The sequence below is a fragment of the Harpia harpyja genome, chromosome 2 (genome assembly GCF_026419915.1).
Source record: "Harpia harpyja isolate bHarHar1 chromosome 2, bHarHar1 primary haplotype, whole genome shotgun sequence".
In the NCBI taxonomy this organism is placed as follows: Eukaryota; Metazoa; Chordata; class Aves; order Accipitriformes; family Accipitridae; genus Harpia; species Harpia harpyja.
The window spans coordinates 27,823,968-27,841,777 of NC_068941.1; the positions used below are offsets into that span (position 1 = coordinate 27,823,968).

A 17,810-nucleotide genomic window follows, 5' to 3' on the forward strand; every position below is an offset into this window, starting at 1 on the left:
ACTCTTCCAAAAAATTATTTCTACGTTCAGTGTTGTCCTGCATCAAGGACATAAATTTCTACCTTAGAAAGGGAAGAAAAACATACCATTTGGTTGCATAATGTCATTAAAATAATAGCTACTTTCATAGGCACACAAAGCAGCTAACTGTAGCTATCTGAATCCTCTGTGTGTGGTTACAGTGATGGTAAAAATTGTGGGATTTTCATTTTCTTTGTCCTGATTGATTTCCCTATCAGATTTTCTCAGTTTGCAACTGAAAAGTGCAACGCTCCAGATCTCCCCCTGCACCCTGAGCACAAGCCATGCCTTCTCATAGCCTTTTAAACCTGGTAAGAAAGGCTGGATCTTCGGTACTCGGATCACGAGGATCCCTGATGCTGTGAGAGGGACAGTAACAGTGTGTTACCCAGCTAATATTTGCCTTCTGTAAGAGCATTGTTCCTTTCCCCTCATGTTCACAGTCTGTAAATCCTTCACTTGAGGATATCCAGCATTAGGAAACCTTGAACTGAGCACTGGCATTGCCAGAAACCTGAATTTGAATGTTGTTTTGGATATCAGAGCTGGCCTGGTAGCTGTGTTTTGTGCTGAACTTTAATCTTTGGTTGAATATCAGTGGAAACAAGGAGACTTGAGACTGTAGTTATACCAGTGTGGTTGTAGGGAATATTTTCGTAGAGGTGTGAGTTCTGCTGTTAAATATGTTTGCTGGTTGTGATGATCTCATCGTGCTGAACAAGGAGATGCCCAGGTGAACCTCTGGGTTTGAAGCCCCATCTTTTTTCCAACCCCAAATTCATGCTCCCACATGTACATAGCACAATATGGAAATGGAGTGCATTTGCTTTCAGTAGGGTATCTTTGACTAGCAGAATCGAAGGTGTTTCAACGCAGCCGAGTTGAAGGCAGTCACCCTGACTAAAGCAAATGAAGAGTAGTGGCTGTGTGCTGGGCTCAGGTGCTTTGGGAGACAGCAAAGGAGAGATTTGTATAGGGAATGTTATTGCTGAAATGTAGGGAAGCAAGGATGACACAGGGCTGTGGGATTTGCTAGGAGAAATCGATGTCACACCACAGATGCTGAGAGCCAAGTATCCAGCCGTAAGTGAATAAATAAAAATAAACAATGAACAACTGCTGCTTTCTGAGGATATTGGGCACATTGCCAACAGCAAGCCAGACAGCTGCCGAGGGTCACATCCCGAGAGTGCTCTGCTGGGGAGGAGATTCAGGGCAGTCGATGGGTACCCACAGCCCTGCTTTTTCTGCTTTTCAGGTCCCCGGACATTCATTGACCTTTGTAATCGCAGCCCCGGCACCCAGCCTTTGCTGCGCACCTGCACACAGGGCTGCAGAACAAGCCTCTTTGCTTTCTCTCGTGGTATTTTGGGAAAGCATGCCGCTTTGATCCCGTGCTTGCTTTATTGGGTTTTTGTTGGCTGTTTATTACCAAGGGCATTTTCACGCAAACAGGCTCATAGTTTGGTAGTCTACCTGCTCCTTCTGCTGGTGCCTTGTCTGCAGACCTAATCCGCTCTTCCTAATAGCCCCATTGGTTGCTATAGCAATGATAAAGTGTTATGAAAAAGGCAGGATGATACTTAAATGTATGGCTGGTGTTACCTTTTTCTTTCTCCCTCCCGGGAAGGAGAAACCCAATAATGGGGATTTGTTTGGTGTATTATTGTTTTATCTAAAGCTTTAACTGTAGGCTCTTCAGAACCTGAATGCAGTCCTTCTCTCTCAGCATCCTTTGAGGCTGGAAATGTTGCAGCTATAAAGCAATTAGGGAGAAACAAGAGGCCAAATTAATGAATACAAGGTACATACCATTTTGTTTTTAAGATGCGAAAGGTTACATTTTCTGTGACCTGCAGAGAGTGTGAAGTTTGCTGTGGCCAGCCCACCGTGACGGGAATCTGCTGTAGAGCGTTTAGGGCCCAGTTGGGTTTCTGAAAGTATTGAAAGGTAGCTGAACATGTTAGCAGTGGGTTTGGTTTGGATTTCCATCAGGAGAATTACTCAGCACTGCCATCAAAAGTGGCATTTTGATCATTAAATAAAAAAATCTTAACGCCCTCAGCAATCAAGGGAGAGGAAGGCAGCAGATGCAGTATTTTTGCTTAGTAGCTGCATACAGGATGGGTTACTGTTTTGTTGTACCAAGCCCCCCTCTTTTACACACCCGAGAGAGCAAAAATGACTAATTCTGTATTTTCAACTTTTTGCCAAGTTTATAGTCAAAAACATGTATCTGTATTAAAAGTTGCCAGAAACTATCTAGTTTGTAACAGCCTGAAAGAGCCAGGTTTGTGTGAATTTAGCTTGCTTCAGAGCCCACCACCCTGGTGAACGTAGGTGAGCAAAGTGTTAAGTGCTGACACAGATTGGTCCCTTCTCTCTTGTCACCCTGAGAGAGTATCCCCCCATGTGAAACAGCTCGACCTGCCCAGCCATGGCAGGATCAGCTTGTTCCTGCTTGCTAGGGATTGCTAGACAAGATCAGATTGGGGATATATCGAGTCAGATTCTCTTTCTGGCAGCTGCCATTTAGAGACACCTTAAGCTAAAGTGTTCAAAACCACGCAGTGGGTATATTCTTCTCCATATCAAATCTCATAGGGACTGAGTTGGAGATTGGGTTAAATCTCAAATGGGAGGATTAGATCAATTCTGAATTTATAGCTGGCATTAACTCTGGACATTCCTGTTACCTGTATAAAAGTGAGTCCCTTTTTGAATCTTTTATGGCCTGGCTTGATTAAGAGTGGGATGAAGGCAGAAACAATTTTAATGGACTTAGTACTCACGCTGGTATAAAACTAGTGCAAGAAGAGAAGTGGTTCCTACAGTCCCTCATCACGGATGTACGTGAGATTGATAGAAAATACATTACCAGAAAGAAAGAATTGACTCATTTACCTATCAGTTACATTCAAGGTTGCTCTAGTTAAGCATTCATATAATGTTTTCTTACAGGAGACTTCTTTGTTTCCTTATTTCCAAACACAGCAGCTCATCTTGCTTTCCATCAGCATAGCCAAAAATGTCAGGTGAGAGAAAACAGGTCTCTTTTTTCCAGCTGCATGTGTTGAGGAGCCTCCCTGGCATGCAGCCCCCATACAGTGCTGCCTTCTACTTTGTCCTGTGCTCAAAAGACCGCCTGGGGCTGGGAAGGGCTAGCAAAGGATGCGGGAGAGGCAGGAGGGTGGTCTGCTCTCTCCTCTAGCTCTGCAGGCATGGAGAAACACCGTCCCAGGAAATGGAGCCAGGCCAGCATATGAGCACTTCAGGAGGCAGCTCTGGAGGCTTCCAAGCCTTAGGTTTGGCCAGTTTGGGGTTTTTTTTAAATAAATAGTAGGTGTGAGCTTTCAGAGAGCTCGCTGCTAAGGGGATTTGTACCAGCCAGAGGCCCTTGGGGCTTATATATCCTCAGCAACTCCATCCAAAAAAAAAAGAAAGAAAAGGAAAGAAAAAACAGGTAATGAGTGGCAGAGAAGAGATTGTACCCAGCACCCCACATGCCTCGCAAAGACTGCCTCTGCCATGCCATGGGGCCACCTCCACCCCTAAAAGAGGCACATGGGATCTCCATGCCCCAGCTGTTGACAAAGGCAACCCCACCAGGGTTGCTGGGTTTGGGGATTGGCTTTTTGGTTGTTGGTTTGGGTTGGGACTATCAGATGTTGGTGACAGCCAGGTCACCTGAGCCCTCTGACAGCCCTCTCCTGGCTAGCTCTAGCTGCCCCACCAAAGACTTACTTTCCTGGTGGAAAGGTTTTGTCTTAACAGTTTAGCCCTGGAGGTAAAAACCATGGTGTGTCCTTGAGCATTCCTGCTCTAGGTCTCTGTTGATGACAGTGGGAATGGCCCTGGGGGCAAGTTTTTGACTCAGTCGTCTCTTCGGATCCCAGAGGAGATTCAGAGCAAAGGCTTAATGGGTTTTTTGGTCCTGTAGGTCAGCTAAAAGGTGGGGGGAAGGCTTTGCTTCATGGGTTGATGCCTGTGATAGGAATCAAGGTAGGTCTTGGCAGCCACCTGCCAAGCCACGATGATCCTAAAAAGCACAAGTCCAGAGGCTGCGACTCCAAGGGATAAACCAAAGCGGGAGGACAACTGCTGGCTGAGGGCTTGGAAATGACAGCAAAGAGGTCAGGGAGTGGGAAAACAAGGTGGTTGCAGGGCAAATGGAGAGCCTTGAAACATGCGTCTCCGTGGCCACTCTCACTCCTGATAGAAAAGCTTGATGGAGCCGCAGTGCTTTCGCCTTCAAGGGTGGATTCGGGCGGTTGTGGATGTGCTTGACGGTGGTACCAGAGCAGTAACTCAAGTGAAACTCGCCCTCTTAGACATGAGAAACAGCTGCTCTCTGATAAGTGCCGAGAGCCTTTGAAGAGGCCACATTCTCCATCCTTTCTTTTTAATTCTGTTTTTTCGATTTTAGATGTGTTGCGAAGGACTGGTAAAAGAGATCCTAGCCCATAGTGGGAGTTGAATGTGCTGTGTTCTGTTAGTCATTATATACTTTTTTTTATTCATTTGGCATTTTCCAGAGAGTTTTTTCCCCTACATTGTGTAGGCTGCCATCTTCTTTTCTTTCTTTGTAGAAAGCATGTGGGCATAGCCTTGCTTACACTCCAAGCGACTGGGAAACCACCATAAATGTAGCTTATCCGCTTTCTGATACATTTTCTTTTGCATTGGTTTGGATTTGTGCATCGTCAGTAACATCTGTTCTGCTTTAGTGGCATACAGTTTTCCGAGTCTAATTAGCTGGCTGCTTGTAATCAGGACTATTTCAACTGTTGTCATTCTGAATGTTCTTTTTCCCTTTTTTTTAATACCACATTTGCCTGATTGACCTTTTTTTTTTTTTTTTTCCTCTGTCTTTCTATCGGGCTGCTCCAGGAGCCATGGCTAATCATCTTATAACCAATGCTCTGCTTCGTCCTCATGGCACTAACAACCCTTATAATACATTGCTCGGGGAATCGGCGGTCTATAACAACCCTTCTGTCAGCATGTACAACGCACAAGGTGTGCTGGAGTTTCTCTCTAATTTTTCTAGTGAGAATTCCATTTTCTGTGGCTTATTTTGGCCCATTTCTTTCTTTTTTTTCTTCCTTTTTTTTTTCTCCACACACACACACACTTTGGTTTTTTTTGGAACTGGGCACAAAAAAAAAAAATCCCCTCCCCTTCCTTTCATTTCAATGCATCGTTCCATTTTCTGGAGGCTTTTTTTCCATGAGCAATAAAATTCACTTTGAGAGACCCTCAGTTCTACTCAAAGCATTCATAGTGGTTTTGATTTTGATAACTTTTTTTTTCAATTTCCTCACTTTTGTATTGTTTTGGTCTTGTGTGTGTATTTTGTTGGACGTATCCATTCCTCTCTTTGTTGTCAGCGCATTTCCTTGTTAAACCATTCATTTCAGAAACAGGAACACGTTTGAAGGTAAGTGAAGCTAAAATGGCCTTTGCCACCAAAGCTGCTCTCATTTGAAATGGCATAGAGAAATGTGGTCAGCGGCACACCGGCCTGCACAGGAAAAAAAAATGCAAAATAAAGCAAAACTGCCCTTCATCTCTAAGAAAAAGGACAGCTAAAGCAAGGAGCATAGGTCAGCTCCAAAGAGCAGAGCTTAGATATTGTAAGAAATGTTTTGCCGTTTGCATTAATACATTTTATATGTGCTATTAGAAAGCGAAAAAAAAATAGAAAAAGGTGTAGGGAAACTAGAAGTGCTTGCGTATCCTCCTTTCAGCAATGGAATATAAACAGTCAGTTGTACCTAATGGAGGTTTCTGCTTTAGAAATCAGTCTCTTGTCACCTACGTGTTTGTCTCTGCTCTGGCTGTGGGAAGGGACCACGTTTGTAAGCTGATGTCCTGATGCTTCCGTGAGGGAGAGGCAGATGTGTTCAAGCAGGACCTGAGGAGGAGCTGGGGATTATGGAGCTCTGCCAGCTCCTGTCTGTTGGTGGCTCTGTCCTGCTCTGCCACTTCCATGGGATTTTTTTTTTTGCTTGCTTGCAAGGTGGCTGAATTATTACACAGTAATGCTGCGTTCAAACGCAAGTATGTCAGCACTCTATCAGCTCTCTGCTCCCAGTGAAGACGTCCCTTTCCAGTAAATGATCTCTAAGGAAGGGAAAATTATGATGGTTATAATGCAAGCAGGAAAACCCCCTTTGTACTATGTGGCAGTGTATTGTTTACGATAGAAATAGATATTGAACTGTATCACTAGGCTATTTTCATTCAAAGCACAAGGAACGCACACGTGTTTGACCTTTTTGCTGTTCATTAATTTCCTGAACTATGCTAACTTTGTGCAATAAATTTGCTTCCATGAACGCTTTTCAAGAATGGGCTACTGTTAAACATGAAACGCTCTGAATTTTAAGAACTTCAGTGTACCGCAAATGTCGAAATGAACTTTGGTGTTCTGTATAGTTTCTTGCATGATAACATTGAGGTTTGGGGGACTTTCAAATGAAGTGGCAGCAGGTAATGCTGGGTCAGCATTTGGCTTAGAGAAGTCCTGATGTTCAGGTCTGGGTGCCTCAAGTGAACCCAAGTGATTTGGGTGGAAATGTGAAAAAAAGGTTTTACATGCATTTTAATAATCTTGTGTTCTTCTAATTTTTAAGACTAGAGTCTGATACAGTTACCTGAGCTAACAGCATTTTATTCCACAAAAATAGTGTAATTGATCTGCAAGTGCTATTCAGTGCAACACAGCCAGATGAATAACAGAGAAACCTACCCAGGCTTCATCCATGGGAGATGAGGAAAGAGAGTGGGAACAGTACTGATCCCATTTAAGCCCCTGGAGCTTTGCCATTGACTTCAGAGGGAGCAGAACCCAACCCAATCTTTTCAGGAGGCTGCAAGTTAATTAATGACCATAGAACTGGTATAGCTATTTCTTTTCAAACTGGTTACTGTCACTGGACAATTGCAAACTGTGAATATTAGGAGATTCCGCAGCAGAAACAAAGGTTAGCAAAACCAACCAGGCCTAATGGCCTCAGCGGTTCTTTGGGATTTAAGGATGCTGCACCAGCAGGCACGCTAAAGAGCTATCATAGTGCATTGTAAAAGTAGACGCTGTCACCATCTCTGGGTGTGCCTTGGCTGGGATCGGTATGCAGTGAGGGCATTGCTAACTAACATCATCCAACTAACTCATTCCACATCACTAAGGCTATGATTTCTTTCGCACCTTCATCTACCACTTCTGGTGCTGCCTATTGACAGGGACAGGACGCTCTAAGAAACCTGAGGCCTGATCCAGTCCACCCCTTCCTTTCTCCCTCCCCAGTTACGTGTTTTAAAATACCCTCTTTGCTCAAGCCGAAGCTGCCCCATCTGCTGTAGAGACTCACCAGGGGCTGGGAGACCTAAAAAAAAAAACCCTTGGAAAGAGGCGGGGAATGACCTTAAAAGGCCAAAGTCCCATTTCCCAGTGGCAAAAGCAATTCCTTGATGGGACACAGAGCGTAGAGGAAGGAGGAGGTGGCAGGTGAGGGGTCTGGCACCCTGCAGCACGTGCTGAGCGCTCACCGCTGTTGGCAGCTGACGGACGTATGCTGGCTCGGTCTCTCGGACGCAGGAGTTTCTCGAAACGGCCTAACTGCTTTCGTGAGAGCTAATTTTAAGAAAAGGCGGCAATCCCGTTAACGAGCTCTGGTTAAACCCCAGCGTGCCACAGACTGTTGCAAAGTGGGAAGCTGAGAGTTGTCACTGGCTCTTCATCTTCATCTCTGGCTCTTCTTGTTTTAACCCTTTCTTCTCAATAGCTTCATTTAGTGATGCCATTATTTGAACTACCGTTCCTCTTAACATTTTTTTTGCGAAGTCCATGTAGTTTGCTATGTGTTCGGTTAAAAAAAGAGCAGACTTACCAAAGTTTGTAAAATGCCAGCAGCCCTGTGATGAGCAAAGCCATACTCTTACAAAGCACTGTTGCAAAGGATGGACGGCAAAACATTTGTAGCAAGGAAATGGATTTCGGTTTCAACTGCCAGGGGTTATTAGAATCTAACAGTAAGTAAAGCCATTCATTTTAAGACTTTGGAAGTGACGCTGACAGTGCCTCTCTTTTCAAGCATGACCGTTACCAGCTTTAGACTTTTCTTAAATTTCCAGACATTATTTCTTGATTTGTGTTGCACGCTGAACATTTTATAATGGCATTGGAAAACGTTTTAAATGTGATAATTTTTTTTAATAAAAATGTAGTCGATTGAATATTGCACATAAAATAATTTTTCTGTCTAAAATGTCAATATTTTTAACCTGAAATAAACCATGTAACAAATTCATGTATTCTGGGCAGTGGAAATTATTTCCGTTAACTCTCTTTTCTGCATATCATCAATTTGCTTTTTACTCATGTTTCTCCTACTGTCGCTGTAAGCTTACTTGTTGTTTTTTCTTTCCTTTTCTTCATGCTGTCGTTTAGAGCCCTACAGAGAGACAAGTATGGGAGTAAAGCTAAACATTGCATATCAAATGTAATTTTTTTTAGTTCACTTTTATTGCATCACATATAGATGATGTAGTTAATAAAGGAAATTCATCTCACAGTTTTGAAATCAAAAGAATATGAATATACATGTGTATATATACGTGTATGTGTGTGTATGTATGTGTGTATATATATATGTATGTGTACATATATATATAGATGAGATTAGATGATGCTTCCTTTGTTTATTTCTCATTTTTGTGGTATCGTTACCCAGCGTAGTTTCTCATATAACTGTGCGTATGATTTGTTTTAAACTTCACATTTTTATTTGCGAGGTCACGGCATTTTTATATGGCGTGTTTCATTGCAGACCCCACTCTGTTCTCACCTGCGATGCCTTCATTTTATTTCCCCACCAAACCCCAGATCTATGCATTGGCAGCAGAAGCGCAGCACTCAGCGCTTCAATGCATACGTTACTCAACGTGACCATCAGACAGATGCTGTTGTACCCGTCACCCATTACATACCGTCCGCCCCCCAAAATGCTCACTTTTCATTTCTCCCCAAGCATCATGACTGGGTTGAAGAGCTTCCACCGTGAAAATCAATGGCTTTGCTCTATGTCTGTGATAGCTAGTTGATTTTTTGGCATAGCGCTCCCTCGTTTGTTGGGAAACCCGCAATAAGGCAGCACCCTCTAAGCTTCAGAAACCTAAAAGGTGACCAACACATTTGGGGCATTTCACTCAAAAGCAAGAAGAAAGTCTGCAGTAGCGCTTTCCAGCCCTTGACATGTAGCAACTACTCTATCACAGATATAGACCGAATCCTGTATTTTCAGAAGGTATACATGCCATGCACCAAGCATGGTATGAGCAACTGTTCATCTGAAATCATCAGCTAATGGCTCCTCTAATCCACCGCGGCTTGCTGAGTTGTTTGCCATTTTTTGGCAACACCTGAAGCCCTTAGCTGAAAGGTCAATACGTTATTTCATGCATCCCCACAACTGCACTCCTTCCAAGGAGGCCAGTAATCCCAAAAAAGAAAAAGTGTGGCAGCTTAACTGCTGGGCCTGATTTTCTTCTCCCTTGCCCACTCGTGCCGCATTGCTCTCAACGCGCTTCCCCGCCATCTCCTGTAGCGTGTTGGGAAAGAGCCAGGCTCCAGCCTTACATTGACAGTGTTGAGACACCTACGGAGATGTGATAGGCAGTTAGTTGGGGGGCACCCTGAGACCCCATTATTCCTCACAGGTTCCCCTGAGCCCACCATACCATGGTGGTGATGGTACTTGCTGTACCTTCCACTGAACCCTCCACTTTAACTTTGCAAGTGAAATGGGAGCTATTTTTAAAGGCTTCGCAAGAGTCCACAGCAGCTGCCTCCAACATCGATTGTATTAGAAAATCCCCACCCGGCTAGTGTGGAGTAAATAATTTTGGCCATGCCCTTGTGCCAGGAGAGGTAGGGCATTTAGCCTTGTTCCAAAAAAGCCTGGACCAGGAAGCACTTTGTGCCTTCACCTCGCTAATCCCCAGATCCCACCATTCAGGCCTTATGCCTTTCCCCTGGCAGCCTGCCCAGCAAAAGCGGAGAGCAGATTTATTTTTCTCCTCTAGGAAGGATACACTCCCAAACAAAGTTTGGGTAATGATTAACCTGGGCTCTGAATACTTTTCCCTCAGCTGGGGGGAATTGCCCCCTTCCTCCAAAGCACCTGGAGCCAGGGCAATTGGGAGCAGCCCAGGGTCACCTATTTCTCAGCTCCCCCGGGAATATGTAGAGCAAAGCGCAAGAGCCATAGGAGGTACCAGCCAGGAGTGGTTATTCCTTCCCACTGGCTATTACCACATCAAGTCACATACTTGATGATACTTTCCATTTTTTCAGTGGGAAGACATTAAGCTGGTTAGCTGGAGCTGCACCCTCCTATTTCCGCCACAATGCTCTCCTTGCTGCTGAGCCCCAGCAGCCGCGGCAGCTTAGGAAGGGGGTTTGAGTGTGCACGTCCCGCGTGAGTGTCCTGTTTGTACAAGTCACCCTCTCTTGTGTAATGTTTTTCAGAGGGGCTTCTGAACAATGCCAGGGATACAAGTGTCACGGATACTCTACCACTGAATGGTAATCACGGCAACAGCTACAGCATCGCCAGCGGCGAGTACCTCAGCAACTGCGTGCAAATCCTTGACCGCGGGTACAACCACACTGAGAATGCCCTCGAGAAAAAGATCCTGAAGGAACTCACTTCCAACTACATCCCTTCCTACCTGAACAACCACGAGCGCTCCAGCGAGCAGAGCCGCAACCTGATGAACAAACTCGTCAACAGCGTGGGCGGCGGGAGCGAGGACGACGCCATCGTGCTGGACGATGCCACCTCCTTCACCCACGAGGAGAGTCTGGGCCTGGAGCTCATCCACGAGGAGTCGGACGCCCCACTGCTGCCCCCCCGGGTGTACTCAGCAGACAACCACCAGCCCCACCTCTACAGCCGGCGGCGCATTCCACAAGACAACAGTGAGAGCTTTTTCCCCTTGCTGACCAACGAGCACACGGACGACCTCCAGTCGCCCAACAGGGATTCTCTCTACACCAGTATGCCCGCACTGGCCGGCATGCCCATGACGGAAAGCGTCACCGCCAGCACCCAGACCGATCCCCCGCCGACCAAAAGCGGTGGCGGCGATGCCGACGATGTTTACTACAAAAGCATGCCCAACCTTGGCTCCAGGAACCACGTCCATCAGCTACACACTTACTACCAGCTAGGTCGAGGCAGCAGCGACGGTTTTATAGTCCCGCCAAACAAAGAGGGAACCCCCCCAGATGGCAATGCAAAAGGACCTGCTCACTTGGTCACTAGTCTATAGAAGATTCAGCAAAAATTAAGCAAAGAGACAACAAAAAGCCCCTCCGTAACGCTCGGTTTACTGTTCTGAGTTAATCCAAACAGTGGTAATATTGTGTGTACTCCTAAATCTTCATGCTGTTCAAAAGAAAACTCTCGGACTTTTTTTACTGGAATTTTTAGGCCGGCCCGGAGAGGACAGTAACTGCTGCCCCCCCCCTTCTCCCCCCATCCTCCTTCCCTCCAGACAGACTTCATTATGTTAATGAAAGAGATAGATAACGGCACACTTCGTGGCCTTCTCAAGTTATGCCGTGTTTCTTTAAACAATCCTTGATGCTGTGTTGCTCTTAATACCGAGGACCTGATTTAAGAGGGAAAACAAAACAAAACAAAAAAAAAAAAGCAAAGAAAAAATAAATAAATAAAAGGCCAAAAATGTGCATTTGAAAATAGTAGCGATGACGCATCTAGGTGGGAGCGCTGCACAAAAACAAGCTAGCAAAACTCTTTCTTACCAATCCAGATCACGTCATGGGTTTTGGTCACTCACAACTTGGTTTCACCGCAGCGCCCTTTGCTGCGGGAGCAAATAAAACAAAAACAAATTTAATGAGATGGAAGGGAATCCTAGAATTCTGTGCTAAAAGCATATTTTACATTTTGCTGTATTAACGGATGATAAAAACTAATGGCAGAAAAAGAGAAGCGAACAATTTCTATGTAATGTACAGATACTAGCATTGCACATATAGTCTGCTTTCTGTTCCTCCAGAACTTGCGTCCCTGTTAATGTAGTGGAAAAAAAAAAAAAAAAAAAGAACTTTTTTCTGTTGTGCTGGTCTTGTAAGTTTGTCTACCAGTAGGAGCAAGGTTTTTCATAACTACTCCTTTTTTTTTTTTAATTTTGTTTTGCCTCTTCCACAGCCCCTCCCCTCCGTCCCCTCCCTACCCTGGTAAAAAAATTCTCACTGGGCAAAAAAAAAATGAACATCACTTTCTAAGGACCATTTTTAGTAACACCATCACCATTTCTTTTCAGCCAAGGCAGTCCTTTTATTTCCTCGCTGTTTAACTTTCTTGAGCCGGCATATTGCCGGCAGACATTTTGGCAGACTAGAGCAGGGCAAACTTCCCTGTTGACAGTGCACAACTGATTGTGGTAATAATCCTGCAAAGCATCTTTGGCGAGCAGCCCCTCAGCCAGGCCGTAGGGTCGCATCCAGGAGCCGAGAGGTTTTTTTGTAGTCGTAGTGGGGCTTCTACAGGAGATGGCCATTTCCCTGGAGGAGCAAAGGGCCTTCACGGCTCCGTCTGGTCCCCAGTTTAGGCACTTGTACTGCAGTGGTTAAGAAGAAAATCAATTGACGTGTAGTGAGCTAAAAAGTACTTTGCAGTGATTTAAAAAAAAAAAAAAAGTCTTCTGTTCGTTATTTTTCCTAACAGGAAATTTATTTATTTGACAGGATTTTTAAGTAACATAGGCTTTCTGGAGGTAAATTAGCAGCACGGAGTATGAATTCTTTTTCTTTTTTTCTTTTTTTCTTTTCTTTTTTTTTAATTTATGATCCATTTTGTACGGTCTCAACAGTTGAATGACCTCATTACTAATATTTGTTGTAAAAGTGAAGCTTGTTTGCCAACCAATAAACAACTGATCACAATTTAGAAGATACTGTATGTATGTACTGTACGATTAATCTCTTTTTTTTGTTGTTGTTCCTCTCTCCATTACTGTCTTCAGTACGAGTCTCCAATCCTTTACGGCATGGATGAGCAATGCCAAAGAAAGGAGGTCTAAGCTGAGCAATTTAAGCACAAAGGTTACACAGCTACGGCTGACTAGAAATATCAGGCTAGCGGTACTTGTTTAGGGGCGAGAACAATGCGAGTTGACATTTGTTGCAGGTGATTCTAGGTCTGTTTTGTGCCTACTGTATAAACTAGCCGACCACATGCGGATGATTTGAGTATAGTATTTCATGTGTCGTACCTTTAAATCATTGTAATGATTTTTTTTTTTTTTTAATTTTCATTCTTCTGAGATTAAAAACTGCTGGTAGCATGTCAAAGAGTAAAACAAGTCCCCGTTAGGCCTCCTCAGTTGTTGTTTGCTGTCTCTTCATTTTCTTGCTCCGGGCATACGCAAAGCACCATCGCCGTCCTCAGCCACATCACCCTTCCCGTCCCACCACTGCCAATGGCCTGCTGGCGCTTTGCCGCTCCCCTCCAGCCTCCCCCTTCAAGTCCCTTGGGAGCAATTAGGATTCATTGTTAGGATATAGAAAGCCACAAAACAGACTAGAAAGGTTGACAGTGAAAATAACCACCTCTGGACACGCTCGGTACCATTTTTCGGTACGTGATTTTTCACAAAGCCCTCCCATGCCTTGGGCTTTGGAGTCTGGTGCTGCCTCCATCCAAGCTGCCTCCATCCAACTTCTATCAAGCTGGGTAAAAGCGAAAAGATTTGTAGCAGGCAGGTGATGCCTGTGTTAGACAAGATGCTCCCAGTGCTGGAGGGTAAATGCAGCAGCAGAGCAGCTCCGCTCCATCCCAGGGTTGTCCTTGCATGGGGTGATGCTGCTCAGTGCTGCTTAGCAAGGGCTTGTCATGGGGGGAGAACCAGGGGGTGGTGGTATTTGGTGGTGTTCATGGTCTATAAAAGAGTCTGGTTTGAGTCACTTGAGTCCGACCTACAGCCAGGCCCTCAGGCCAAAACATTTTTGGGAGGAAACTTCATTTCTGATGAAGCACTGATCACAGCTGTGCCACTTGCCAGGTCTAGGTTTCAACATGGGAGCATTTCCCACCAGGAGACTGGGAATCGCCTGGCTTCATAGCAAAACAGCCACTGGCCAGCCGGGTCGTGCTCTTGCTCTTCATGCTGCCTCCCTGTTTCATTTTATTTTCCATGCCAGCAGCAATGGTGCTGGGAAGTGCATGGTAGACCTATGCATGCAAGCAAAGCAAGTGTTTCAGACCCATGTGGTCATACCAATCCATGTAGCAACCCAACGGAGGCTGCTGAGGCTTTAAATACTTGAAGTACCTCTTATTTTAGAGAAAGCAAAGACTCTCTTACTGTATTAGACTCAAAAAAAAAAAAGTTTTCCAGGCATTTGGCGGGATTAAATTAATGTGGAGGGTGAGATACACCATAGCAAATATTGTCATGATAAAATGGGAGGCAGGTGATGAACATGGCATTTACCAGCATGCCTGAAACTGTGCAACAACAAACCAGTGGTGGATTTGCTATGGGATGATTGTGTCCTACTGAAAAATCTCTGACTGACTTTACTCCGAATGGTCATTCTTCCCCAGCCTTTCTGTGTATTTCAGATTTATCAGTGGACAGGCTGGTTTTCCCCTCTTCTCCATCCCTTCTCACTCAAGCTTTTCTCCGCCAGCCTACCATGCTTATTAGCTCTTTGATTGCAAAAAAAATGCTGTTTATTTTCAAGCTGATTATTTCCGTCCCCAGGCTGTTCTGGCACCACAGGATTCGCTGTTGGTGCTTCTTACATCTTTGGAAACAGCTGAATCACAAAACAGAGGGGAAATAGATATTATTAATTATATTAAGCCAAAAATGGTTTAAGACTGTAATTTAGTTTGGCGGGGGGGTAGGATGGGGATTATTTTTGTCATTTTTTTCCCCTTGAAAACAGGCTTTTGTTGTGTCAGATAGTTGATTATGGGCATGGTGAAGGTTTCTGCTCGTTGATAAGTAGCTCAGTAGATACAATTCTTATGCAAGTGGCAATGTAGCATTGTCTTCTGTGGAGACTGCAGCACGCGAAACTCAAGTGAATGTTAAGTCCTTGGGGCCTAAAATGCTCCTGGGGTAGGAGGGAGAGCTACAAAATTTCCAAGGAATTTCTTAATGCTGAGCCAAGGCAGAGATGTGAGAAAACAGCTTGATGAAGAGGCAATAGCAATTATGGTGTTAAATCCATACCTATGCTTGGGTCACATAACTTTGCAAGCTGGGCTGAAGGCAATAATCAGCCCTGTACTGGAGGGATCTTATTTTTTAGAGCTTTGTTTCACAAAAAAACCCCCAGATTTATCTTATACGGAGAAGATTAAAGCTTCATCATTCAACTGCAATAAGCATCCCACTTTCAATGAAAACCAAACAGAATAGATGCAAACAGGCAGTGCTTGGTCTGATGAAAACATCACCCTGATACATAGACCCCCCTTTCTGAAACATGGGACCACCTTTGGGAGGCACAGGTTGTCGGGCATGTTTGGAGTGAGGATTGTCAATGTCAATCCCTTGCTTGAGGTGTCATTTCGGAAAGCCTTGCTTGCAGGTGGGAAGAGAGGGATGGAGAAGTGTGAGTCTCCATGCCTTGCATTTTCCAGGAAATCATCTTGGGATGCTTTACAAGTTTGTGAATCCCATTTTTTCCCTCGCTCCTTCTAATTTGTGCAGGACTGGGTTATTTTTCCTTTGTAATCCCATCGTAGACTGCCGCACAATGAGCTGACGCACCAGTTTACTGTGCAATTGCTGTTTTCTACTGCTTAAGGACACTGGCTCCAACAGGCAATGCCTGTCCATTTTCTGCAAGAGCCATAAGAGACTGTAAAGATCTCCCTGAAACGTGTGAAGGAGAGACACAAAGGGAAAGACATACCAAGAAAGACTATGTAGGCTGGAGGGTTGCTGGGGATGGGGGCTTTGAAGGTACTGTGTAGGCAATATTACTTATCATGGTGCTGCTTCTTTCTGCCTGTTGATTGCATTTAATTCCCTAAAATCTGTGGTTGTTAACCAATCTTTTTGCTTCCTCCTTGCCCCCAGGTAATGAGCAGTGAGATGCTTCAGAGAGCTGGGGGAAACAGTGGCAGCAGTGGGAGGCACTGAGCTTCAGGGGGGTCTTTGCGTGTCTCTATGTGTGCCCCTATTGCCTGCATCCCTCTTCTCTGGCCAGCTGGCCTCTCTCTCACACATCCCTATGTGCTCTTGATCTCGCTAGTTTATAAAGAATATAATACCCTGCAGACTTGCCTAGACAACAGGGATAAAAAGATAGCTCATCATTAAAAAGCTATCTCAGGAAAGCCTAAGAGCACCAGCTTGGTCATCTGTCACACCCTGATCTCCTCCTTACATTTAGAAAGAAAAGTACTTTATTTTTAGCTACCTGCTGCATTCAGCTAGACTCTATGCAAATTTTGTTTAATGAATATTTTAGGGTTTAAATACTCTGTGCTCATGAACATCATATAAATGTCATGTCATCACAGGCTCTCCAGTAACAGTGTGGAGAACATCCTGCAGCGTAAAGCTGAAACCAGATAAAATCAGTGATTAATGCTCCCAGGGAAGGCAGCGGTAGTCGCGTTAGTGGTGGCCGTCCTCGGCAGGGACATTAGCAGCGTGGCCGGGGGACAGCACCAGAAGGGCTACCCCCAGGAGGGCAGCAGCACGCCATGCTCTGCACTGAGAGTCATTTTTTTCAGTGCAGGCAGCTGGTGTAGGGCCAGTTTTGCTCTTCCAAGGGCTTTGGCAAGCCCTAGGGATACATGGATCATGCACCAGATCATACGCCATCCCAGTTCAGGAGGGATGGTCTGTTTAATGCTGAAATATTGAGACTAGCCAGGATAGCTTGGAACTCTTCCTTTTTCACATCAGAATAGCTTTTTACAGGTGCTTACTGTTTATTGTATTTGGTATGCCAGACAGATGGTGATAGTCTTCTCCAGCAAAATGCCAACAACAACAAAAAATCGTCCTAACTATTTGCTGTCTTTTTATTTCTTCATCCTCCATGTTTTTTATTTTCTTATATTTCTACTCCTTAAATACGCTGTACACATGTAAAAACCCAAGCTAAGACCTCAATAAATTAAAAAAAAACCATTGGTATACAGAGCAGTTATTATGTGATGCAAGCAAATGCTTGATATTTCGACAGCGTTGCTTAAAACCCCAAACAACAACTTAAAAGGCACAAACATAGCAGCTGCACAACCTCCTCAGCTGATGTGCATGGAAATACTTGTATGGATCACCCGATATCTCCAACTGCCACTTATAATCAACTGCATCTTATGTTACAACTTTGGAAAGGTTATTTCCAGCAGCAGGATGCTCGATGGGTAAATTATGGCTATAATAAAACTTTTCAGCCTGTCTTCTCCCACTTCTCTCAGAGGCATCTCAGGCAGAGCTTCATTCAGGTCCCCATGGCAGGAAAGCTCAATGCAGGCATGAGCCCTGCAGCCACCAGCAGCACCGGCCTCGCCTTTCAGCAGGCACAAGCCTGTGGTGACATCCACTGATAAATGTTTTTGGGGGATGCATGTTGAAAACCAAGTGGTCAATGAAACGGGTGGAGGATTTCTGGGTATGCTGCTCAGGAAGCAGCTGCACCTTGCCCTGGCCATCTCTTAGCACTTCGTTGCACAAAAGTGGTAAGGGGGGGTGGGAAAATGGACTGTGGGCGG

The 17,810-nt window shown here is 44.7% G+C and overlaps 1 protein-coding gene across 22 annotated transcripts in view; it reads left to right on the top strand.

The window, feature by feature from the left end:
* The window catches only part of ADGRL3 (adhesion G protein-coupled receptor L3), a 530,989-nt gene that overhangs the window by 508,286 nt on the left and 4,893 nt on the right, over positions 1 to 17,810 (top strand). For 11 of the 22 annotated variants that reach the window (XM_052773768.1, XM_052773863.1, XM_052773760.1 and 8 more), the window contains 3 exons: positions 4,912 to 5,040; positions 8,477 to 8,494; positions 10,556 to 13,442. The exons of 1 other annotated variant lie outside the window; for it this stretch is intronic. In XM_052773768.1, the coding sequence (XP_052629728.1) occupies positions 4,912 to 5,040; positions 8,477 to 8,494; positions 10,556 to 11,361 (953 nt within the window). In that variant the 3' untranslated portion in view covers positions 11,362 to 13,442. Of the gene's footprint in view, positions 1 to 4,911; positions 5,041 to 8,476; positions 8,529 to 10,555; positions 13,443 to 17,810 lie in introns of those variants that run through there. 10 more of the 22 variants (XM_052773885.1, XM_052773894.1, XM_052773902.1 and 7 more) reach the window with 5 other exon arrangements.